Source organism: Ascidia mentula, chromosome 1 (assembly GCF_947561715.1).
Source record: "Ascidia mentula chromosome 1, kaAscMent1.1, whole genome shotgun sequence".
Classification (NCBI taxonomy): Eukaryota; Metazoa; Chordata; class Ascidiacea; order Phlebobranchia; family Ascidiidae; genus Ascidia; species Ascidia mentula.
In genome coordinates, this window is record NC_138566.1 from 8,944,754 (window position 1) to 8,966,881 (window position 22,128).

The window sequence follows — 22,128 nt, forward strand, 5'->3', positions numbered from 1 at the left end:
CAAAACATAAATGCTCGGGTTATGCAACAAAGAAGACTACGAAAAAGTAGCGTTAATTGAAAGACGTAAAGCAAGCGAGATAACTATTAAGCGAAGGCGTCAGAAAGACGGGTGTAAATGCAAAATAGTGGATAGCGGTTCCGAATTGCCGAGTTTAAAAAAATAACAAGCCAAATTCGCTACACTGGACAACTAAATAAAACCCAAATGTGATTTATTCAGTAGGTAATGTCGAGGATTGTGATAAATGAATTTTATTTTCCGTTTTACTTTAGAACTGATGATGGCTATTTTGCAAACGAATATAACATGACAGACTATCCTATTTTTTTTAGTTTGATGCAATTGATTTTATATTGAGTTGTTCAGGTAAGGGGCCATCTTACCTCATTGCAGGTAAAATAAACTAAATAGGCCAACTACGTTTAAACATGCCGTCAAACTTTCGAAACCAATGTATGTAGGTTATTTTATTGAAATTTTGCTGTAATATGGTTCTGGCCTTGTCCCAAACGCATTTTGGATTTAAACTCGCTCTTGATATTTAAAAAATATCTTGCAGAGTTAAAAACGCTGTGACCTGGAATTTTACGATCCTCCAAGTGGTACGTAAAGTTGTTCCACTTCACGGTAAGGTGGAAGTGACGTCACGCACAGTCAAGTGAAAATCTGAGTATTTTTGTTGTTTTGTATGTTCGACCTTTCATATTAGTTTGACAATTTACTGTTTACGAAGATTTTTGAGACTGGCAATGGCCGAAGATTTAAGTGCCAGTCTGACCAACTATAAAGTGCAGTTAGCTCAGGTAGAAGCCGCGCTTTCGGGCGATTCCGAAAATGAAGAACTTTTAAAGCTAAAGCAGGATCTTGTGGAGGTTAGTAACAATTCTCTGGAAAACGTCGTCCAGCACCTAATTTGTATATTTTTTTAATGAAGGTTATTCAATTAACAGAAGATTTATTAGAAACCGAAACTTCCAAAGAAAAACAAAAACAAATTCCTTCATCCTCAAGAAAAAAATCATCATTCCGCTGGACTGCTGGAGACAAATGTCTCGCATTACGAAGCGTCGATGGAAAGTAAGAAATAGTTAAAATAAGAAATGATCCAGACCTATTAATACCTCCACCTTCTCCCGGCAGCTTCTCGATAACCACCTACGGTTTAAAGCTGTTCGGTTCTCGTCAGTTCACTGCACATGCTATCACGACGGGAAAAATAAAATTATTATTATTCCCGATGCTTTGTTCCAGATATTATGAAGCTGTGGTTGAAGACATATTGCCTGAAAGTGAAACTGTTGTAGTAACTTTTCCCCAACATCAACAAACTGACATATGTCAAACATCTACACTGCGACCGCTACCTGTTGGTGGAGACAGAATTATTCCAGGGCAAAAAAGTAAAGCTGCCATGAAGTAGGTTCATGACTGTTTTTTTATATCTGTCATTGCGCCCATATTCGACATAATATGTAATTTTATAGGAAAGAACAGCAAATACAACACCGGGAATACAGAAAAAAGCGCAACCTTAAAAAGAAAATGCGAGTGAAGGAAAAAGAAGCAGAGTCTGAAGTTTCGAAGAACAAATGGAAGGATTTTAATAAAAAAGTCTATTCAAAAACATGGAAAGGAAGAGTGAGTGTATTTCATTTTATTTAATGAAATATTTTAGCACCGCCATTGTGTTTTGCCAATCATACAAAAAAGAAATACATAGGCCACTTTTAAATTGTTGTTAAATCTGTACATCAAAGTATGGGCTGTTTTTTGTCGATTATGACCAAACCCTTGCCACATTATTTGCTAAACTCTAGATTGGGGCCTGGTACCCCAACTTTGTTTTCAAAATGTACTTTATATTCCTTAAATGATTGCTGTTGTAGGTTAAAAAGAGTATCTTTGCATCACCTGAAGGGGCTGATGGTAAAGTGGGCGTTGGAACATGTGGGGTTGCTGATAAAAACATGACGAAGTATGATCATGGAGCTAAATACAATGCTCGACATTTGATACCAAGATGAAAATGTCAGGACAAAGTTGATGAATTTCAGAAACACAATCTATGGAATATTTCCAAAGGTCAAATTTGGATGACCTGAGTTTTTACATTTTAATTCCTACTGTTTTTGCTAAACCCAGCTTGTATGAGAGGAATGGTTTGGTGTGAACCAAATAAACTGCGACTTGAAAATAAGTTTGTTTTTATCATTGATTAATCAAAGCCAGGCAACCTCAAAAACTTTTTGCTTCAGTCTCCTTTATCCCTCCTTCAACTGAACATAACAATTGCATCAACATTATTTGATCACCTTTTATTTGCACATTTGTGTTATAGAGTTGTTTCTGACATTCATTATATCAAAAAAGCTCATTAAATTAAAAACTGGGTTAGAACTCTGGCGAACGGGAATAAATTACTATAATGGTAAAACATTCCTGGATAAAAATGCATATGAATAAATACAATACATAGGGTATGTAAAAATGTGGAACCAGCAGACTTCATAACATACATCTGCATGATAGCGATCCAAAACAATTGCTGATAAGAAGCACATTGGGTAAAAATGAAACATCCAAGCTACACGCATTAAAAATTACTTTAAATTGGGATGAAGAAAGCTTGATAGTTCAGAAAAGTTAATATTCAACAGTGACCGCCTTGGTTTTTAAATATTCATTCAGTGCTTCCTCACCTGAAAGTTGAAAAAAATGCTGATTATAAATAGGAAAACATTGTTCACATGACTTTGTAATACTATCATACATGGAGGTCATAATCTCAGAATAGCCTTCTTGTTTGTTATTATATATACACAGAGAAAAGTAGGAATTATTTATGACTTACCAAGATCTTTCCCAAAGCCAGACTGTTTAAAGCCTCCAAAAGGTGCAGCGACATCTGTCTTGTTATAGGTGTTGATAAACACAGTGCCTGCATCAAGCTTATCCGAAACATATAAAGCTTTACTGATGTCCTTCGTAAATACACCAGAGGCCAAGCCATACTCAGTGCCGTTGGCACTTTTAATCACGCCATCAATATCCCTGTAAAAAGGGTTATTGAAATAAACATTGAAGGCAGTTATGTGAATTGTCGTACCCCTCAGCAAACTTTGATACCACCATGACTGGTCCAAAGGATTCTTCTTTAGCCACATACATGTGATCGTAGACATCAGTTATAACTGAAGGAGTCATGAAGAATCCTTTCATGTCACAGCGCTTTCCACCATACACCAATGTTGCTCCTTCGTTAACAGCAACATCGCAATATTCGACAAGTTTCTCCAAGTGGGATCTGTTTAATATTTCCATCATATGGGGTTTCAATAATTTTTTTTTGTTACTCACTTATGATTCTGCGGCCCATGGTCAGTACTTGCATCCAAAGGATCACCAATTTTCATTTTTTTTATTTCAGCAATTATGCGCTCAACGAATTCATCATGAATGGATTCCTCGACAAATAGTCTGCCTGCTGCAATGCAGTTCTCCCCTTTGTTAAAAAACACAGAGCTCATGCCCTGCAAAATAACAAGTCATTTAGTCAACTTTAAAAACAAAACAACTGAAGTATTTTCTTACAAATCGCACAGCTTTGTCCATGTCACAATCTTTGAAGATGATCAGTGGTGACTTTCCACCAAGCTCAAGAGAAACTTTTTTGAGGTTACTCACAGCAGCACTGTAAAAATATTTTTAATGTTATAACACAGTAAAGAAGGGAATATCTCTGAAATTAACCAGCCAACAAAAGCAACATAGTTGATAAAATGTCCTGGTGTAGCAAAATATTCATTGCAGAATAAATTGTGATCTATTGTTTGTTTGTTAGAAATCAATTATATTTCAATGGGAACTGCTAAGCTTTTTCAAAACAAATCATATTTCTTTGGAAATGAAATCTCAGTTCTTCTTCTGAACATTCAGTGGCAAATATCAATTGTGAAAAGTTACTTGCCTCTTCATGATCTGCTTTCCAATGGGAGTGGAACCAGTAAATCCAAGCTTCCTTATGTCAGGATGATCAGCCATGCGTTGTCCAATGTTAGAACCAGCTCCAGGTAGAATATTAATGACGCCCTTTGGAAATCCTGCTTTAACAACCAACTCTGCAAACTAGTAAAGGCAAAGGTTTATTTGATATTTCCTGAGTATTTTATGAGACTCAAATATATTACTTATCTTTTAAACTAAGTCACAGACACATCACAATATAATCTCTGAGAGCTGCAGATAGTGATGTACACTGCTGCGATGTGCAGCTCTCAATAATTAATATGGCTTTTGCATGTATACAATATAATTTGTTTTCACAAAATATTATACCTTCAATGCAGTAAGTGGGGTAACTTGGGCCGGTTTCAATACCATAGTGTTTCCAGCAGCAAGACAAGATGCCATTTTCCATGCCAACATCATCAATGGATAATTCCAAGGAATCACAATGGCGCACACACTAAATTACATTTTATTTTATATATTAAATATTGAAAAGAAATGTCTGGGTATTTACTTAAACTAAATATATCTTACCCAATTGGTTCACGTTTGGTATAGGTAAGGTTTCTGTTCGGATGAGCTTGGTTGATGGGAATAGTTTTGCCATGTATTTTGTCACACCATCCAGCAAAATACCTACACAATTATTTAATTTCATTAATTGAAAGTGTTTCCAGTGCCCAAATATGTAGCTTTCCAACATACCTAAATGTTTGGATAGACATTCCCACATGAGTCTTCAGGGCAAGGGTGTAAACTGCTCCTGAATCAAGGGATTCAATGGCGGCCAATTCCTCTTGGTGTTGCTCCATCAGGTCTGCAATCCTGAATGCCACAAAAATATGTGAATAATGAGGACAAGAAAACAAACATGACCACAAGTAAAATATAACTTCCTCTTCTTACTGCATGTGGATAAGATTGATTAAGGGAACATATTAATGAGTAGATAAACTAACAGTAACAATAGATTTATTGGTTGATGTTTTAAGATTGGTACACGATAGACAAATTGGGTGCATTAAAAACAGGTTTACTGAGACATTGAAGCTCCTAAAAGCTATTTCTCCAATACTAATCAGCTTTCCAGCTACTGGGCTGTTGATTTTTTCAGCTGCAAGGAACTTATTTAGTTGATTACTTAAACATGAGAGTGCCTCTGTCCCTAGGGTTCATGTCCCTCCAGCTTCCCTCAAATGCTTCTTTTGCAGCTTCAACAGCTTCGTCCACATCATCCACAGTTGCTTTCGAGACACGACAAACTACCTGCAAGCAAAAATTAATGTTAAGTGAAACACAATGCTTAATAAATACGAAACTTACAGATTCATCGGCTGGGTTTATTGAATCGTACTCATCTCCATTTGACGCGTCAACAAATTCGTTGTTAATAAAAAGCTGGTGTGGCATTTTTAAGGTCATTCCGAGAGCATTTTTTTCAACATAATCAACATCCAATTCTTCTTCAACTTCCAAACCTCTTGACACACGAATTACCTGCAAATCAAGTTTAAATTTTAACCAGTTGTTACAAAGATAGGTTGCAATTCATGTTTTAAAAAAATGTGACAACCTTCTGAATAAATTGCTCAAATGTGGTGTTCATGTAGACATCTTCATTTTTAAGAGAAACTCCAACCCGCTGTCTGGCTTCCTCCACCAGTCTTAACATAAAAATTAAACAATACTTTCTGATAGACAAATGGGTAGTTTGTACTCATACCTGACAACATCCATAGAACCAGCACCAGATTTGAAAAAATCTGTATCGGATACAATATCTTTGTTTAGAATTCCAGTCCATGCTTCTAAAAGCTTGGCTTTCATTTCCAATTCTTCTTCAGTCAACTCCAACGTCTCCGAACCTTCTGCTTGTCCAAATTTAGAAGCTGGAGCCATTCGCCCGTCTGAGTATTGAATGTTTTTAACATTGATCTGAAAAATTGCAATATAATTTTTCGCACAACAAGATAAGCTAATAGTTGTAACCTTTTTTCCATCATTTCCATAAATTAACAATCCATTTTTGTGGATAATTCCTGGTTTGGTGGCGCCTTCAATTGTTACTTCTTCCCCAGTAGGAAGTTTGCTTCTGTGAATACTTGAACCGTAGAGCGTAACTTCCTGCAAATGAAGGCTCAAATTAAATTCTGTCCACGTTAATGAGCAGATTGGTTTACCAATCAAGGAATCGAAAACATTTTCACTGTTTTTCCTTATTCCTGTATCTGTTTTTCTGATTTAACAAATAAGCTTTACCTCTCCATTAATAACAGTCCAGGCACCAGGAATTTTGTCATTGCCTCTGATGAAATTGTGCAGATTTAGTGCTGACTGATTCCAATCAATTTTTGCAACAGGTTTTTTCATTATGCCTTCATATGATGCACCTTCTTCTGGTTGCACAATTGTTGGAGCTTTTCCATCAGCTATGAGTTGTACAGCTTCACCCTATAAAACAAAATAGAGTACACGAAGACACATAAATTGACCAATTAGAAATACCCATACCATTGCTTTTATGCCTTCTGGGTACAAAAATCTGTTGTACAAGTCATCTAGTGTGTCATTTTGTTTAATGTCGCATTCCCTTTGCAACAAAATGGGGCCAGTATCTAAGCCATCATCTGCCCAAAAAATGGTAAAGCCAGCTTTTTTATCCCCTGACATGATTGTCCTGCACAAAATACAATTACTTTAAATGTTGTACAGGATACTTTAACAAGTGTACATACCAATTAATTGCAGAGGCTCCCCTGTGCTTAGGTAAAATTGACGGATGGTAAATGATGGAGCCATGTTTAGGATGATCAATGACATTCATAGGTATGAATTGGGAGCAAAAGGGCATGACATTAAGTTCTGCTCCACATTCCTTATATTTTTCAACCACTTCAGGCAAAGGTTTGCCTTTCAAACGCCACCTTTTAAATTTAAACACTGGCACCCCATCTTGACTTGCTGCCACAGCTGTAAGAAATTAAAAAACTGTGATATATTGAGCTGACTGTCATAATGAAAAATATCATTAAATACAATTTTGAAACGGGGTTTTAAATACCTAGAGGATCTTGCTTTCCTCCAACATCTGGAATTGTAAACACTCCAACTATTTTGTGACCATTCTTCCTTAAGATATTGTACGTCTCAGCCCCAAACATGGACTGTCCTATAACAGCAACTTTCATTTTGTTTGCCCAGTACTCCTAAAATGACAAAATAATCTTGATAAGAAAAAAAAATTGCAAGCCACATGCATTGATTGCAATGTATGATTGCACATGACCACGTGTGCAAAATCTTTTAAACGGTGCCAAGTTAAAGTTTAACGATTATGCAAACAACGATCTGCTTTTTCACACCAATCCAAACGCAAAACATGCTTATCAGCGATTTTTCAACCAGGCGATATATTTTGTTCCAACACACGAAACTTATTATTCCAGTCTTAGTTTGTTCTTTCTTTGCATGACAGCCAGTGTGGAAATAGCAATGGGACGTGCAAAGCAAACATCTCACCTGCGACGAAGAGAAAAAACGCTTGGGTAAACGGCACAATCCCAACATTGCAACTGTCACTCTTCGTTCCAAAATTTGCTAACTATACGCGACCGTCACGTAATAACAACAGCCAAAGGCGACCTTGCTCTGCAGGCACAACGATTAACAATAGATCATCGGGAAGGTGATTTCGTTCTTTCCAAAATCCTTGACCCTTCCCAAAGCAGCGTATTCAGTCATGCGAATCGTGGTTTGTTTGATTATGGTTTTCTATCAGAATTGCTGAGAAGTGAGTTTCGCAATACTCGACTCTTCAAATTTCACTTGAAATTTTCCATTGTAGCAGGCACGTGTGCAAAGTTGAAGTTTCACGAAGTTAGCCACGAGAACATTAGCAAACTGAAGCCATTGTTGCAATGCAAAGTGAAGAAACATTTTCCCACGAAGTACATTTTAAAACATCTAAATTTATTAGCACGTGTGCAGTAAAACTTCGTTTGAAAGAAACAACACTTGCAAGTGCATGTGTACTTTACCATCGCTTTTGTAAATTTTGTTCAATTACTGAATATGATCCCTACACAATTGCAACCACTGCTATATATCTTGCAACAAAGGTGGAAGAAGAGCATATGCGTCTCCGGGACGTAGTGAACGTATGTCACCGTACAATGCATCCCCAATCTAAACACCTGGAACTCAACACCGAATTTTGGGACTTAAGGGACACCATAGCATCATGTGAATTGCTAATGCTTCGAATACTGAAGTTTGATGTCACTTATGTTCATCCCCACAAGTTTTTGCTTCATTACCTGATGTCCTTGTCTAACTTGTTTCACAGAAGAGTATGGGAAACCAATCCAATCAGTGATGTTGCTTGGTCAATCTTGAAGGACAGTTACTTGTCTAATTCTTGCTTAGACTACACACCACAAGCTCATGCTCTTGCTGCAATTGACTTGGCAATCAAATGTTGCAGAGTGGAGGTACCACTGTCCAACAAAGCAGAGACTGTTTGGTGGAAGGCACTCTGCAACACATGCACCAAAGAACAACTCACTCATGTTGAAAACGAAATTGTTGAGATTTATAATATTGCTTCTGATATTAAATGACTTGATTTTTCAACCTGCGTCTTTTCTGCATTGCATTATCCTTGCTCTATGTTTGACTACAATTTAAACTATGATAATGCAATTACACAGCTGTCAACCCATTCACACTAGTGTTGTTTTGAAAAGCAATTTTTATATTTTTGACAAAAATACACAAATGTTAACTTGCAAATGACTGAAATTCAGATGATTTGTCACTTGTGATGTTTGTTATAGTCAAACTGCATTTTTCCCCTTCGACATCCCCAAGCATGGTTAATGCTGTCCATAATTGATGTATTCCATTGGGATGAATTAGAATTGTTCCAACACTTTTGAACTCATCAAAATATTTCAGAACAGGGTCATGACCTATTCCAACCTGAAGAAGTAATATGCAGACAATTTTAACATTGCTGTATACTTCGAAACAAAAGCATATGGACAAGATTCAATGGTAGTGTGTATTCTTGTAGCAGTATTCTATTTGGGGCAAGAGTATTGAAAACAGATTACCATTCCATGTAGAGACAGCATTGCACAGTATATGGCTTTTTCCATTTGTTGTTTGCTAATAGCAGCATTATCAGATGTTTTTCTGTTAAAATTAAACAAATGTAATTACCTATTTAAACAAAATTATATTGTAGTACTCACAGCAAAAAATCAACTCTTAGTGAGACACTGCGGGGGGGTATTTTTCCATGTAGAATATTAAAAACTTTTACATTTTCTTGAAAAACTGACATGTATAAAGAATGCTAATATTATCACATTAACCTAGTTTGGTTTTCTGGAAGTGTAGAATGTTGTTGCATAAGATGTATAAGGCAATGTGACATCATGGACTGTAAAAATTTAACTAAACAACACATAGTCCTCTCCTTCAATAAGATTAAGGGATGCCAAGTTGTCCTCAAATTGACCTTTGGTCAATCCAAGTTTGACACAAATAATAAAAGGCTTTGGTGCAACTTTGAAGTGTACAATAGGTATCTTTGGTTTTGTTTTTTGCAATGAAAGCTCATAAGTATAGTGTACTTTTGCAATCTTTTTTTGATCAACATCACAAAAACAAGAGACTTTTTGTTTGTTATCATCAGAAATGTCTCTAAAAAATTTTCGACCCTGTTTCCCTGCATTCCAGATTGTGAAGCTTTTCCACTTGGGCAATACAGATTTTTCCAGAGCCTGTAATCTAAGATCCCATATTGTTTGCTCAGAAATGCTGTGTGTGGTGGCATGTGGATGATGTCTATATTTAACCAATACTTCATCAACTCTGTGCAACTTTCCACCCATTTCTAAAAACTTTAAAAAGAAGATATAGTCTTCTGGAGTTCCACTGCAACCTTGTACAAAACCACCAACTACATTGAAAATAGACCGGTGGCAGAACCATGTTGGCATAACAATTGTAGGCCCATTGGAAGTATAGATTTGCAGGTAAAGCTGATCAGCTGTCATAGTATTGATCCAGTGTGTGTAACGATGTGTTGATTCAAGGGGTTCACGAATAACCTAAAATTGGGGCCATAAGCATTTGTACATAATAATGCAGGCAAAACAAAAATTACTTTCAATTGCACATTTTAGACTGTTACCATACCTTGCAGCCTACAAGATGATTTTGTGACAACATGCAAGCAGCCTCAAATTGCATTTGAATTCGGTGCGAATGCATGACATCATCTGCATCAAGAAAGCAAAGGTAATCCCCATGGCTTGATTCCACTGCTCTGTTTTTGGCATAGCCACAACCTTAAACATGGAGATTGTTTGAGGAATATGTTTTTGTGCAAGTATTTGAATATGTGGAGACTACATGCTTTTAACTCACCTCTGGGAGAGCCAGACTTGTTCTCCGAAAGTATTAAATTGATGCCTCTGCAACTTAATCTAGACGAAAAACTCAAAATAATGGCAACAGATGCATCAGTACTTCCGTCGTTGTAAACGCATAGTTCGAGTGGTGCCGAATAAGTTTGGACCACAATGGAGTTCATACATTCATCCAACCATTTTTCCGCGTTGTACACAGGAAGAATGATAGAAACAATCGGTTGTCTTGCCGATGGTTTTTCAAGTGAATCAGTCATTTAAAGGTAATAGCAAGCCATTGATTCAGACCTTGATTGGAAAAAGAGGAAATGTGTGCTGCAGAACACGGTAGACAAACAACCATTCACTTCGGTGGTACACATGTTTCGCGCACGCGTTTACGATGGTTTTCCATGGAGGAGTAAATTTTCATGCCTACTTTTAAACTTTTGGTCGTAAACGCATCACAAGATCATCAGTTAGTACAAGAGAGTTTAAATTAAAGATAATTTAAATGATAAAGTCGCATAGGATTAAATAACATATACTCACAAGCATATGTGATTAAATCAAAAGTGTTTTGAACCCACAAAATTTGTCGCAGACGAGGTCAAATATTTTTTTATTGGTAACATGTAGTGTCATATACGGTAGCTTGTTGGTTTTACGGCACTGTTTTTGCCTTATTGCTTCGTCGTCATGTGTTAATCAAAATGTTTGGGAAATGCCCGTCGTATCGTAAGGAAGGCAAGCATGTAAAAATAATGTTTGTTCGGTTACGAGGCGTTAAACAAAAAAAGGGAGCCCTATTCAAGAAAGGTTGCGACCCAACAGTCAGATACTCTGCTAACGAAATGTTTGATTACGATGTGTTTGGTTTCACAGAAGGCTGTTTAAACATTTAGATTAACGCCACCACGCATTGTTCTGACGCGCTTTTCTGCACAGGCCTGATTAATCAGTCACTATATAGGCTACACTCACCATTTGTCGTTTTCGAAACTTAGTCGCGATTGTTTAAATTGCTACTGAAGTTTACGGCAATAGGTTAGTTTGTCAAACCTTTTGTTACAAAACCACCTAAACGTCAAATACAATGTGGGCGACACAGAAAAACAGGCGCTTGAGAGAAAATTTTGACCAGTGGCCAGAAAATATGTACTGGTGCGCTTACCAAAAAGTAAAAAAATTAGTAAAGATAAACTAAGTTTCGCGAATCTGACAGTATGTGAAACTCCAAACCGTGCCTGATGGCGCTTCTAGCACATACGTACATCACACTCGATAATTTTCTTGATACCAATGTATTCACATTCACAAACCTATTACGATTGACTCCGCTTACAAAACATCAGAGAAATGCAGTATCTCGAGTCAGTTTGTGCTAATTGACAGGATAGAATAGAACTGAACCGTGTTTCCTTGTAGGCCTACATGTTTGTAGTTATGCTTCTTAGAGCTGATTTAGTCAATGATGTTATGTAACACGTCAACCAACTTAATACAGGAACATGCGAGCAAGATAACATCTGAGTAAATGAGGGCATTTTTCAGCGGTAACGGTAAACAGGAAAAATAGCGCAGTAAACAGGAAACTCATGATTCGCAAGAAATTGGAAGACGCTGTAGATATTTAATAGCCTAATTAGGTTATATTCGTGCAATAGGGGGTAAACAAGTTTGCAGATTGAAAAGCAAGAAAACTATGTGACGTAGGCATTTTTGGGCCACGTGCGCAGACGACACTGCGAGTATTGAAGGTCGCGGTAATAGAGTTTTGTCAAACGTTTGTTACAAACCATCTAAACCTGAAATACAATGTGGGCGACACAAAAAACAGGGGCTTGAAGGCAAATTTTGACAAGTGGCCTGAAAATACACATAGGCTATACTTCTGCGCTTTTACTAAGAAATAAAAAAACTAGTACAGGGCCAATTCGTAAATTAATTTTATGAAGTCTGTGAACAAATTAAATTTTACAGTGAAGAAGTTACCAAGCTTGGTCTTTTCTGTCCTTGGCCGATACGCTACACTTTTGTGGCCTGTACTTTCTTTGCCTAACGGTTACAGACTTTCTTGTACGTATTTAAAGGTTGGTTTTCTCGCCTCACGTGGTGTTCAATAAAAACAGTTTATTTCGGCACAGTTAACGAACAAACAAATAATAACGAATACTTTCAGAATTAGCGGTTCACTCATTATTAACTCACAAACAAAAGTTTCGTAAAGGACCAACTTTCATTCTCGATTGGAGGCGCCACGTAAATTCACGCAAAATCGGTAAGCGGTACACACCGTAAGTTAACTGTCAAGCCTTATCAGTTGATTTATTTAAACATCTATGAACAGGTTACAACAAAAACAGTGTACTACACATGGTTAACTTTACAACACATGGTAAAGACAGCAAACTGACACAGTGGTACTAGACTTTTTACAATGAAGACTTATTAATGGTTCCGACTTCGCGCTAACAATGGGCCTGACGTCACATAAAGCTGCAGGTAAAGTTTGGCTAATAGTGTATTGGTTTAGATAGAGGAGTTATTTACTAAAACGCGTGCAGCACAGCCCTAAATCCCTTTGTGGAAAAAATTTCACGTATAAGCAAACCAGAAATTGTCGAAGAATTAAGTACCAAGCACCACAAACGAAAATTTAGGTGAAGAAAAACATCTGGAAGTAACGTGATCTAGCGCACCTCGCAGCAACTTGGCTGTTATGTCTGTTTTCAATGCGGCAATAAAGTCTTGACAGCAGACGGACACCAAAGCTTATCTGTTAGGTACTAATATTGCTCGACAATTGCGGCTTTGCAAAAAAAATTCCTACAAAATGAGCTACACGCGTTGTAATGAAGAACTCCAATCTGAACCAATGCATTTTCCACCAATCTTACCAGTAGCAATGTGACGTCAGGCCGATTATTGACGCGAAGTCAGAACAATGAGTATTAGGGACATTATGACATTTCCATTTTTGTGAAATTACCTCATATGGAAACTTACGCGCACAGAAATTTTACATGGGGGAGTTAATAACATGCTAAAAATTTGTGCCCTCGATATAGCATTACATTACTGGTAAAACGATAGGTGACAAATTTCCTGAGTATATATTAGTAAAAGCTCCGGGCCTTCTTGGAAGTAAGAAATAGCACTCCTGTTGAGAACCACTGGTTTATAACGCATTGCGTCTAGTAGAATAGATTACTGAAACACTTTTTTTATTGGGCTGAGCATGATTTGATTGAGAAAAACGCTATAAAGTAAAGGCGTCAAAATGTATAATTAGATGTCTAATATGACAAAAGGCTACGCAATGCTGAATATATGACACAAAAATATGATATCAAGATATTTTCACGCCAACGCGCATGGAAAAATGTACTACCGATCCAACTGGAACCGTGAAGTTTTTGAACCCTCCCTAAGCAGGATTTCTGAAATAATTATTTTACCGGAACAGTGTTCCGGACTATTCCGTCTTTCATTCATCACCAATGCGGCCCGGTTAGCTTGTATATCTTTGCGAGAAACAAAACGTAATTATATTGCAAGAATGGCCCATCATTGTGGCGGTCTGAATTATTATCGTTTTTCTTCACCACACAGCAGACCCAATATTTTTTCACCCGGGGAAAACATGTATCACAATAGCACAACAATATGAGTCAAATAGTGGAGAATAAATTCAGTTCACGACAGAAAACTACGGTGAACGCGGAATAAACAGTTGTGCATTAGTGACCTAGGATGGCTCGGGAGAGTCAAGACCAAGTCGGTTGGAATTTATCAGGTTAACGACGTAACTAAAATGACGTGTTTGGCCTGTTCCGCTGTACAGCAATTTCTGGGGCTCGTTTGATTTGTTATTTTTACGTACGTTCACTGCCACTGAGTTTGGTTGAAGCAAGTTTTGCTTTAGTTTTATGCTGTGTGTTTTTCTGGCTTTTTTGTTTTTTACTGATTTTATTCCACAGCGGTATGAATATTATTGTTGGTTTCAGTAGGACTACATTTCAAACCATTAATTTAGTTTTGTGATATGCTATGCTACAAGCATGAGAGTACCATATGTTTCAATGTTCGTGGTCAATCATTCTGTTGTAACCCAACACTGCGGTCGCAACGATGAGCAGGGCTTCAGTTTTATTGCCTGTTGTGGAGTTTGCCCATGAACCTCACTTTTGTTTGTTTTATGGGCAAATATTCACCTGCGCCAAAAGACAAGGCTTTCTATTACCTTCTTCAGTAATATAATATTCTTAGTTATCACTTTGATTGAAATATGTAATTTCCTTCAAGCTTTGCGAATTCACACAGTTATACCATACAAAATCAGTATTGCAAGTCTCATTGTATAGAATCAACTACAATGACCAGACTGTAAACAAAAGCAGTCCAGAGCAGAGGAAACAATTTGCGCTGTAACATGGACTAGCACTTGAAAGTTCAGATGGGAAAACAGGGTTTGCTTAAAAATGCACACATGCTTTAAACATAATTATTACTCAACTCAGCAGTTGCCTTTGTAATGATAACGTAGAAATTGCTTTAGAAAAAAAACTTTTTGTACTGATTTGACTTGGTAATTATAAATTCCTTTCCAAGGTCTTGTTTAAAATAAAGCTACATTTCAGTTTTGTGTGTTCATTACAAAATTCTTTGAAACCATTTTGTCTTCTACCTTTTATTGTAGAAAAATGGTTAGGTATGTGAAGGTACTTCATACAGATAAGTTTACGCATGGTAGTTTTGCAATATTCAATGAAGAATATCCTGAAGTCACCCAAACCCCGAACTACTCCAAAAAAGACTTTAGTTACACATAGGTAAGTACACTTTCTTGAAGCATAGTCTGTCTATACTTCATGCATTCATTTGTTTCATGAATGTAAAGAAACAGGTTGTGCATTTTTTCTTCATGCCTAATTTGTGTGAGATATTTTGTATTTTGTCAAGTTATAGTGTAATTTCTTTTACTTTGAGATTTTATTGTACAGTCTGGTATAATGTTTCAAATTATATATGTGTACTCTTATAAAGTATGTACCTCATTATTACCTAGCTGTGCCAATCGAAATATGGGATCTGTCTGTCACATCCTGTTTCATTCTTGTATTGCTGACGTGGCCCTGTTGTTTGGGAATTGTATTGTTATATGATACATTCCGTTAGTTAGGGTCATTTGTGTAAGAATATCTACATGATTGAGTAATGTATGTGAAGCATTTGTTTTTAGCTTATGTTTGTGTTTTTTTTTCACTAGCAATTCTATTACCAACTACTTTAAAGTTAAGCAGCCACTTGCAAGCACCCAACAGGTATGCACTATTTTAGCATATGAATGTTTATTTTATCTGATTGTGAGTGCATATGTATCCAGCCCAACAAGCAAGAAGTCATTCTTTGCTCAAAAGGCCAGAAAAGAGACAAGGACAGATCTTTTTATGACTTACCAGCAAAAAGAATTAAACAGGTGGTGTAAAAAGAAGATTGTTTATTAAGTAGTATAAGATTTGTCAAGTCGTAGTGTTTTTGCCTCATTTTTGGTTGTACATCTGTATATATCATGTTGTATAAAGAAACAAACCTTCAGGTTTTTTTCTCTTCTTTTTTGTTTGCATTTGGATCATACAATTTAATTTAAAACTTGGTTTTGTGGTGCTTTTTACCTGTTGGGTATTTCCCTGGGAATAAATGCTGCTTTACAGCAGTGCCCACGCAACTTAATTTTTACCAGAGCCACATACCTTATGAAATGTTAAGTAAGTATATTATAACAATATTAATAAACACAATGTGTTTAAATGCCCAAGGGAGTTTTATTCTAGTTTGTTTGAAGGAAAATATGGTAGATTCTAAAGCATGTTCAAATTTTTTTCAATTTTTTATTGTTTTTGTGCAGGAACATGTAGATGTTCAGGAAGTGATTGTAATTTCTGATTCAGAGGACAATTATGATGAAGACAATAATGTATATAATGAGATAAATAGTTGAATTTTTTTCGAATATACAGTATGTAACCATATGCTCAACTACTTGCAGAACAACAAACACCCTAAAATGAAGCAAAATGAAATCATTTGTGTGGAAAATGATGGCTTTATTTCCTCATCTACGCAACGCTTTCACCCCTTTCAACCATTGACTTTAACAAATCAGCACCAAGCTAAAAAAACTTTGTTGGAAACAAAAATCAACAGAAGTAATGGTGCCATGAACCAAAGCAAGTCTGCCTGTCCGACCGCAACAGGGAAAAGTCAAAATGTGGAAAGGAATGTTTGGGCTGACATGCCTAACATTCTCGACCACGTTCATTATCCAGAAACCTCAACACAACCAAGTGCAACTTCAAGCAAAATGAAAGCTAAATTTCCTACCAGAAGAAAACTAATACACAGCAATATCAGTAACACTAGTATATCAACAGGACCCACAAATGATGACAGGCTTCATCCAAGTTGTAAGAAAACCAAACCAAACATGCAACACTCGGATTTACAAAGCGTTGAAAAGCTTTTAAATGAACGTCTAGTTAAGACTTTTGAAATAAATCATGAACCAGCTAGAAACAATGCACACACATTTTCAGCTACAAACAAAAATGGCTCACATGAAAACATACATAGAAGTCAGCAAGATGATGACAACTGTTTTGGTGATAGTCTGATGAATCCGTTTGTTGTGGACAATGTTGACGAAGATGATAGTGATGATGTTGAACTTCCAGAGTTTAATGGAAGTGGTATTGCTTCAGAAAAATGTTTAGAGAGCGGGAAAATCAAAAGTGAAGCAACCGGGTAAACAGCATGCCAGCAACTTTATGTAATTGGCTCAAATTTACTAATAAATACCTTTTTACTTTCAGATTGTCAACCAAAATCATACAGAATGAATTGGTATGATATATATATATATGTAAGTTCTTGATGTATCTGTAATGTTTTTACATGTATATGTTTAGGAAATGGACTTTGACAAAAAATTTCCAAACTTAAGAGAAAACGAGTTACTTTCATCACAGGAATCGAACTGCAGCATTTCTCCTGTTTTGGAGGTCAGATCAGTTAATATTATGACTTGAATTCACAGATGTGTGCAGCACTTAAACTTTAATTTTTGGGTAGAAACTGCAAGTGGCTGCTTCCAAGTCCCTGCCATTGACACCAAGACATGCAAAGAAAGTGTGCAGGACTGTCAGCAGTAGTGATTTGCTTGAAAACTCCCCATGCGTGGTAAGGGCATAGGCATGTAGTGCTTACTTTCTTATTGTCTCAATTCCAATTCATCTTTTTGGTGATTAAGATGCATGAAGCTCCACCACCCAAACGACAAAAGCTGCACTTCACTTTAAATCGAATGGTCAGAGATCAAAGAAAAAAGTTGGTGTTTTCTTCTACATTTCTTATGTGACTTTTTATTTTAAAGCTCTATTTTCGGAAGTTCGTTGGGACAACAAACAGGCTAATTTTTTGGCAAATACAGTAGACCTCAATTTGACCAACAAATTCATCTAGATTAGGACTTCCAAAATAACTGTGGCTTACTGTAGCGGTAGTTTGTTTAAAGATCTTAATTAATCTCTACACAAAATTATTATGTGCTGTTAAAAATGTGACACATTTTTTGAAAGGTTATCGATGCCAAGGTTTAATTGAAGAATGTTATTTCACAGTGAAGAGTTAAATCAGATTGAAAAAAAGTTGATGGCCAACATAAAGAAGGGTGGCTTCAGCAATTATTTTGAGCACAGCAGTGAAGATGAAGATGCTGAATGTTTAGAAGAAAATGAACACCTGGATGTCCTAACGAGGTTTAAGTATTGATGCACTTGCAGGAAAACAGATTCGGACAATTTGGTCAAACTCTGTTGTATTGTTTTTTTTTTGTTAGAATGGCAAACAGCAAAGATGACTGTCTGTCTCTGCCCAACACTCACCAACCAGTGAAACTGGTGAACCCACAACATTTCTGTGCTTTTTATTGTGTTCACACCATACACTGTGATGTTAGTTGTTCAAAGTAAGTTTTGATTTACTGCAGCCAGTAGGCAGCGTTAATTGATTATAATGTTTTTTGTCATTACTTTTAGGTTTAACGTTGTCTCTTTGCTTCACTCAATTAAATCTGGTCGAACAGAAGAAATATTGTCTCAGAAATTTTGTGAAAATGCAGATATACTTAACATTCTGTATAAGGTAACAATATGCTTTGCACAATACTATTTTTTATTTTATTCGAAGGATTAAAAGAAGTTATTTGTAGGTATTGTGCTCTTCCCATGATGCTATTCTTCTAAAAAAATCTTTTCAAGCTTGCGTACGTTTTTTTGACCACAACGAAGTATCAAATATTCATCTCAAGCAGTTTGATGAAGCAGTTTCAAACATTGGTGTGAAATGTGCAGTATTTACACCTTTACACAGGTTTGAAATGGCATTATATGCATTGTAATTAAGTCCCAACTATAGAAATATTCAAACAACATATAAAAGTTTGGCTTTTCATTAGGATGGCACTATGAAAATACTTACAAGCAAACAAAAGTATGGGTAAGCGGTTAAGGACATACCTGTTGAATCATTAGTATTCCAATAATGTTACTGCGCATGAAATCATTACTGTGTACTTTCCAAAAGAGTAATTACTTCAAACCAGTGGTGGGATTACAATTTTTTGTCAGCCGGTTCTATCACAAAAGTCATGTTTTTCAGCCGGTTCTGTTACAAAAATCCATTGACAGTAACCAGTAATGCTAACCGGTTTGCTGGTCTCATAAAATTTCATAAGACGGTTCTATAACTTGCATGTTAAATTAGTATTTGGTTAGAACTAATGCAACAACGCAGGGCAACTGGTTTCTGTGGGGGTACACTGTGTCATGTACAGTTGTACAGTTATGTTATGTGAAAAATTGTGTGTTTAGGCCAAATCGAACAAAGAGATTGATCTGCAAAAAGTGCAAACTTACACTACCTTCAAATACAATGTGGCTGCAAAACCTACTGTATATCATCAAGGTAACATAAAACATAGTCCGTCAAACCAAGTGGTTGCATGCCTGTTCACCAAAGTATAATTTTTTTCTTCGCAGATAAAAGCGTTAATATATATTAGAATGTGAAAACACCATTCCGTATTCTCAAGTGATCTTTTATGTTCTAGATTGTTGCTATTGCAGCGGCCAAAAGTAATGACAAGGTCTTGGATGATTTTATTTTGCCCTACCTCAAACTTTGCTGCCTTGCTCTTACAAATACCCATGGCCTTTCTTTTCACTTTGAACTCCAGCAAGCCCTTGCCTCCCTTGTTCTTGTAGTTGACGATTGGCCCAAAACGGTAAGTGTAGTTTTCAGGCTTCCTTATGTTGGGGGACAATATTAGTAAAATATTTATGCCACAAAAGTGAAGTTTCAACTGCACTAAAAAACATCATCACGCAAAGACATATCCGACTTTCTAGGAAATCGCTTCGTCAACTCAACTTATGTGTTTATGTGTTCTTTATTCAACTTTAAAGTTCAACAAAGTTTAATATGGGCACTCATTTTGTGGTCATACACATTATTTCAGCGAGGTAAAGCAGTGAGGGAGGTCCTGGACGCAGTTCGCGATTTACCCACGTTAGACCACATCGTGGGGAGCATACCAACTTGCAACGAGCGGTGTTCCCAACTACGTCGGACCATTGCACAAACGGCTCTGCGAAATGCTCTACCAATTTCCACATCGAAACTGTCGCCAGTGGCAACGTCTTCCTTCGATATGACGGTAAACACACTGTGATTGATTTCAATTCAAACAATACTTAGATCGCATATTAAACTGATCAGCCTTCTACAAACTTTTTTTTGCATTTTTAAAAATAGTTTAATACGGAACTGCCACTACAAACGCTAATTTGTTCCGCGACCTGCAAATTACATTTAAGTACACTATATGGTGTCACTACCCATATAGTTTGAGAAGCCCTGTTCCATATCAATTTTGTACGTGGCTGTTTTACCACGGTATGTGTGTATGTGTTCCACCAGCTATATACTATTGTATATCCATAGACAGAACAATATATCCAACCACCGCTAATTTGTTTGTTCACGCAGCACCTTGTCCGTTTCGCACAACGACTGGAAACCACCCGCTTGCGGAAGTATGTTGTTGCCAGGCAACCCAGCGCCACAGAAAGGGATGTGTTTCATGCGATGCACGCTTGCGTGTCCATGCTTCAAGCCTGTATTGACAGTCATGCTGCCGCGAATACCCAGCTAAAGGTACGACCTTTGTCTATGAATAAATTCCAAAGCCTTTTAATCGCACATATTAGTCTTGGAAGTGCTGACACTTAAATTCGCGCGTCTTATTCAAACAGAAAAAACAACTTGAGGACATCTCTGGGAGTTTACGCGCCCTCAGTGTATCCATCCGCGACAACGGCTGTTTGTATTCTTCCGAAGCGAAACACTTTATCCGAATCGCCGTATCCGAACTGCATTTGCGAGTGCAAGCTCTACCCATTACGCGAAGCGTAAGTTTGAAAAATGTTCTACCTATGACTGAATGGCCACTTGTTTGGATTTTCCTATTTAAAGGGCAACAGAATATGTAAGAAAGCGAGCTTTTTTATTGTGTGTCTTTATGCCCAAGAAAGTGTTTGGGGTCTCGTTGCGAAGTTGGATCAATAACGGCATCATTGTTTGTGTATTTTAGTACCAACAGAACATATTTAAGTTCCTCGGCTCGTCACGCGTCGATGAACGCATTATCGGCGACGACGAACATTCGCGGAACGACGGAAATCCTTTTCGTGACGGGCAAATGGCCAGCAGCTCAACGAATGGAACCAGTTCATGCATTTCCGATAGAAGTAGGGGCGCCTATAAAAACGTTTCAACGACCTTAGATCGCAGCGACGAACAAAGAAAAATATGTAACAATTCCTTGCATTCTTGTGAGGTGTCGGAACTGGTTTGCACGCTGCTTGACAGAGTATGTTGTTCAAAATGTTAACTGCGTGTTAACACAAAAGACTCGTGGGTGCCAAATAAATGCTTGTTATGCACCACAACTAGGAAATGATTTTTTAGCTGAATTTATCGTTAGTGTTATTTGTGAGTACAAATAGCTTCGTCGGCACACATAACTTAGCCATTTCAGCATTGCTTGCCTTTAATTGTCGAAATTTCTGTTCATTTTAGCCTCGCTTTTCGTGATAACGATTCGACATGGCCCATCGAAGTGTAAGCTCGAGGTTTTTCGCAATTTCGTTGTCGATAATTTGTTTTTTCGCTTTTTGTACATTCGGCAATGAGCAAAGCTTTTCAAATGCCGTGTTCGTTTTCATTTCCTTTTTTCTTCTGATTTCTATATTTCTTTTGCTTTTACATCTGAGATTTAATTTTACGTGCTATGTCATAAAGGCGCCCTTTTTCGCTACAGGGCAATCTTCCATTTTCATTTCAAACCACAACAGCTAATTTCTTTTTTTGATAGTTACAGGTGCGATTTCGAATACGACTCGACAAAAGGTCGTTCGTGTTTTGTTTTTATTTTTTTGTCACTTTAATGAGGGTGATATTTTTAACCGAAAATCCCAAGGGACTTGATTTGGTTGTTCGAAAAGAAAATAATGGAAAAAAGTTATCAACTACAGTGCTGTTGTTGCACGTTCCTAATTTTAAAAAGTTCAAAGTC

The 22,128-nt window shown here is 36.9% G+C and overlaps 6 protein-coding genes across 6 annotated transcripts; 3 read left to right on the forward strand and 3 right to left on the reverse strand.

Annotated features, from left to right (window-relative positions):
* The first annotated feature begins 641 nt into the window (after nt 1-641).
* LOC145916064 (survival of motor neuron-related-splicing factor 30-like) lies at nt 642-2,210 on the forward strand. The gene is made up of 5 exons (XM_083002770.1): nt 642-875; nt 938-1,080; nt 1,255-1,419; nt 1,488-1,641; nt 1,890-2,210. Exons 1-5 carry the CDS (start codon nt 753-755, stop codon nt 2,025-2,027), a joined length of 723 nt encoding a protein of 240 aa, XP_082858896.1. The 5' UTR covers nt 642-752; the 3' UTR covers nt 2,028-2,210.
* A 90-nt stretch (nt 2,211-2,300) lies between these two features.
* On the reverse strand, nt 2,301-7,725 carry LOC145916031 (cytosolic 10-formyltetrahydrofolate dehydrogenase-like). The gene is made up of 19 exons (XM_083002768.1): nt 7,531-7,725; nt 7,073-7,217; nt 6,747-6,981; nt 6,523-6,688; nt 6,271-6,462; nt 6,001-6,135; nt 5,735-5,946; nt 5,585-5,675; nt 5,335-5,508; nt 5,153-5,277; nt 4,717-4,836; nt 4,546-4,647; nt 4,339-4,468; nt 3,971-4,128; nt 3,595-3,694; nt 3,361-3,533; nt 3,110-3,307; nt 2,855-3,054; nt 2,301-2,702 (listed from the first exon to the last, which is right to left on the reverse strand). The coding sequence occupies exons 1-19, from the start codon at nt 7,576-7,578 to the stop codon at nt 2,647-2,649; spliced, it is 2,760 nt and encodes a 919-aa protein (XP_082858894.1). The 5' UTR covers nt 7,579-7,725; the 3' UTR covers nt 2,301-2,646.
* Nucleotides 7,726-7,771: 46 nt separating this feature from the next.
* Nucleotides 7,772-8,742, forward strand: LOC145916080 (cyclin-Q-like). Its single transcript, XM_083002771.1, has one exon. It carries the CDS (start codon nt 7,929-7,931, stop codon nt 8,628-8,630), a length of 702 nt encoding a protein of 233 aa, XP_082858897.1. The 5' UTR covers nt 7,772-7,928; the 3' UTR covers nt 8,631-8,742.
* On the reverse strand, nt 8,655-9,472 carry LOC145916096 (uncharacterized). The gene is made up of 3 exons (XM_083002772.1): nt 9,267-9,472; nt 9,126-9,207; nt 8,655-8,991 (listed from the first exon to the last, which is right to left on the reverse strand). Exons 1-3 carry the CDS (start codon nt 9,356-9,358, stop codon nt 8,791-8,793), a joined length of 375 nt encoding a protein of 124 aa, XP_082858898.1. The 5' UTR covers nt 9,359-9,472; the 3' UTR covers nt 8,655-8,790.
* On the reverse strand, nt 9,359-11,020 carry LOC145916047 (queuosine-tRNA galactosyltransferase-like). The gene is made up of 3 exons (XM_083002769.1): nt 10,450-11,020; nt 10,219-10,370; nt 9,359-10,130 (listed from the first exon to the last, which is right to left on the reverse strand). Exons 1-3 carry the CDS (start codon nt 10,706-10,708, stop codon nt 9,468-9,470), a joined length of 1,074 nt encoding a protein of 357 aa, XP_082858895.1. The 5' UTR covers nt 10,709-11,020; the 3' UTR covers nt 9,359-9,467.
* Nucleotides 11,021-14,657: 3,637 nt separating this feature from the next.
* LOC145897081 (uncharacterized) lies at nt 14,658-21,968 on the forward strand. Its single transcript, XM_082985253.1, has 19 exons — nt 14,658-15,265; nt 15,703-15,757; nt 15,820-15,912; nt 16,342-16,410; nt 16,483-17,237; nt 17,306-17,336; nt 17,402-17,494; nt 17,565-17,672; nt 17,743-17,819; nt 18,113-18,250; nt 18,331-18,459; nt 18,530-18,635; nt 18,703-18,863; nt 19,364-19,457; nt 19,603-19,776; nt 20,011-20,208; nt 20,541-20,708; nt 20,807-20,962; nt 21,145-21,968. The coding sequence occupies exons 1-19, from the start codon at nt 15,180-15,182 to the stop codon at nt 21,442-21,444; spliced, it is 2,991 nt and encodes a 996-aa protein (XP_082841379.1). The 5' UTR covers nt 14,658-15,179; the 3' UTR covers nt 21,445-21,968.
* The last annotated feature ends 160 nt before the right edge of the window (nt 21,969-22,128 follow it).

Excerpts from the sequence above, each read along its gene's own strand:
- LOC145897081 (XM_082985253.1), top strand. The coding sequence starts at position 15,180 with ATGGTAGTTTTGCAATATTCAATGAAGAATATCCTGAAGTCACCCAAA. Across the intron at positions 17,238-17,305 it reads ATCAAAAGTGAAGCAACCGG|ATTGTCAACCAAAATCATAC; the intron begins GTAAACAGCATG and ends TTTTACTTTCAG. Across the intron at positions 20,209-20,540 it reads CGTCTTCCTTCGATATGACG|CACCTTGTCCGTTTCGCACA; the intron begins GTAAACACACTG and ends TTGTTCACGCAG.
- LOC145916096 (XM_083002772.1), bottom strand. The coding sequence starts at position 9,358 with ATGTCAGTTTTTCAAGAAAATGTAAAAGTTTTTAATATTCTACATGGA. Across the intron at positions 9,208-9,266 it reads CTAAGAGTTGATTTTTTGCT|AAAAACATCTGATAATGCTG; the intron begins GTGAGTACTACA and ends TAATTTTAACAG. Across the intron at positions 8,992-9,125 it reads TGCTGTCTCTACATGGAATG|GTTGGAATAGGTCATGACCC; the intron begins GTAATCTGTTTT and ends TTACTTCTTCAG.
- LOC145916031 (XM_083002768.1), bottom strand. The coding sequence starts at position 7,578 with ATGTTGGGATTGTGCCGTTTACCCAAGCGTTTTTTCTCTTCGTCGCAG. Across the intron at positions 5,947-6,000 it reads ATGGAAATGATGGAAAAAAG|ATCAATGTTAAAAACATTCA; the intron begins GTTACAACTATT and ends GCAATTTTTCAG. Across the intron at positions 4,837-5,152 it reads AGAGGCACTCTCATGTTTAA|GATTGCAGACCTGATGGAGC; the intron begins GTAATCAACTAA and ends TGTGGCATTCAG.
- LOC145916080 (XM_083002771.1), top strand. The coding sequence starts at position 7,929 with ATGCAAAGTGAAGAAACATTTTCCCACGAAGTACATTTTAAAACATCT.
- LOC145916047 (XM_083002769.1), bottom strand. The coding sequence starts at position 10,708 with ATGACTGATTCACTTGAAAAACCATCGGCAAGACAACCGATTGTTTCT. Across the intron at positions 10,371-10,449 it reads CAAGTCTGGCTCTCCCAGAG|GTTGTGGCTATGCCAAAAAC; the intron begins GTGAGTTAAAAG and ends TCCATGTTTAAG. Across the intron at positions 10,131-10,218 it reads ATCATCTTGTAGGCTGCAAG|GTTATTCGTGAACCCCTTGA; the intron begins GTATGGTAACAG and ends CCCCAATTTTAG.
- LOC145916064 (XM_083002770.1), top strand. The coding sequence starts at position 753 with ATGGCCGAAGATTTAAGTGCCAGTCTGACCAACTATAAAGTGCAGTTA. Across the intron at positions 1,081-1,254 it reads TTACGAAGCGTCGATGGAAA|ATATTATGAAGCTGTGGTTG; the intron begins GTAAGAAATAGT and ends GCTTTGTTCCAG. Across the intron at positions 1,642-1,889 it reads CAAAAACATGGAAAGGAAGA|GTTAAAAAGAGTATCTTTGC; the intron begins GTGAGTGTATTT and ends TTGCTGTTGTAG.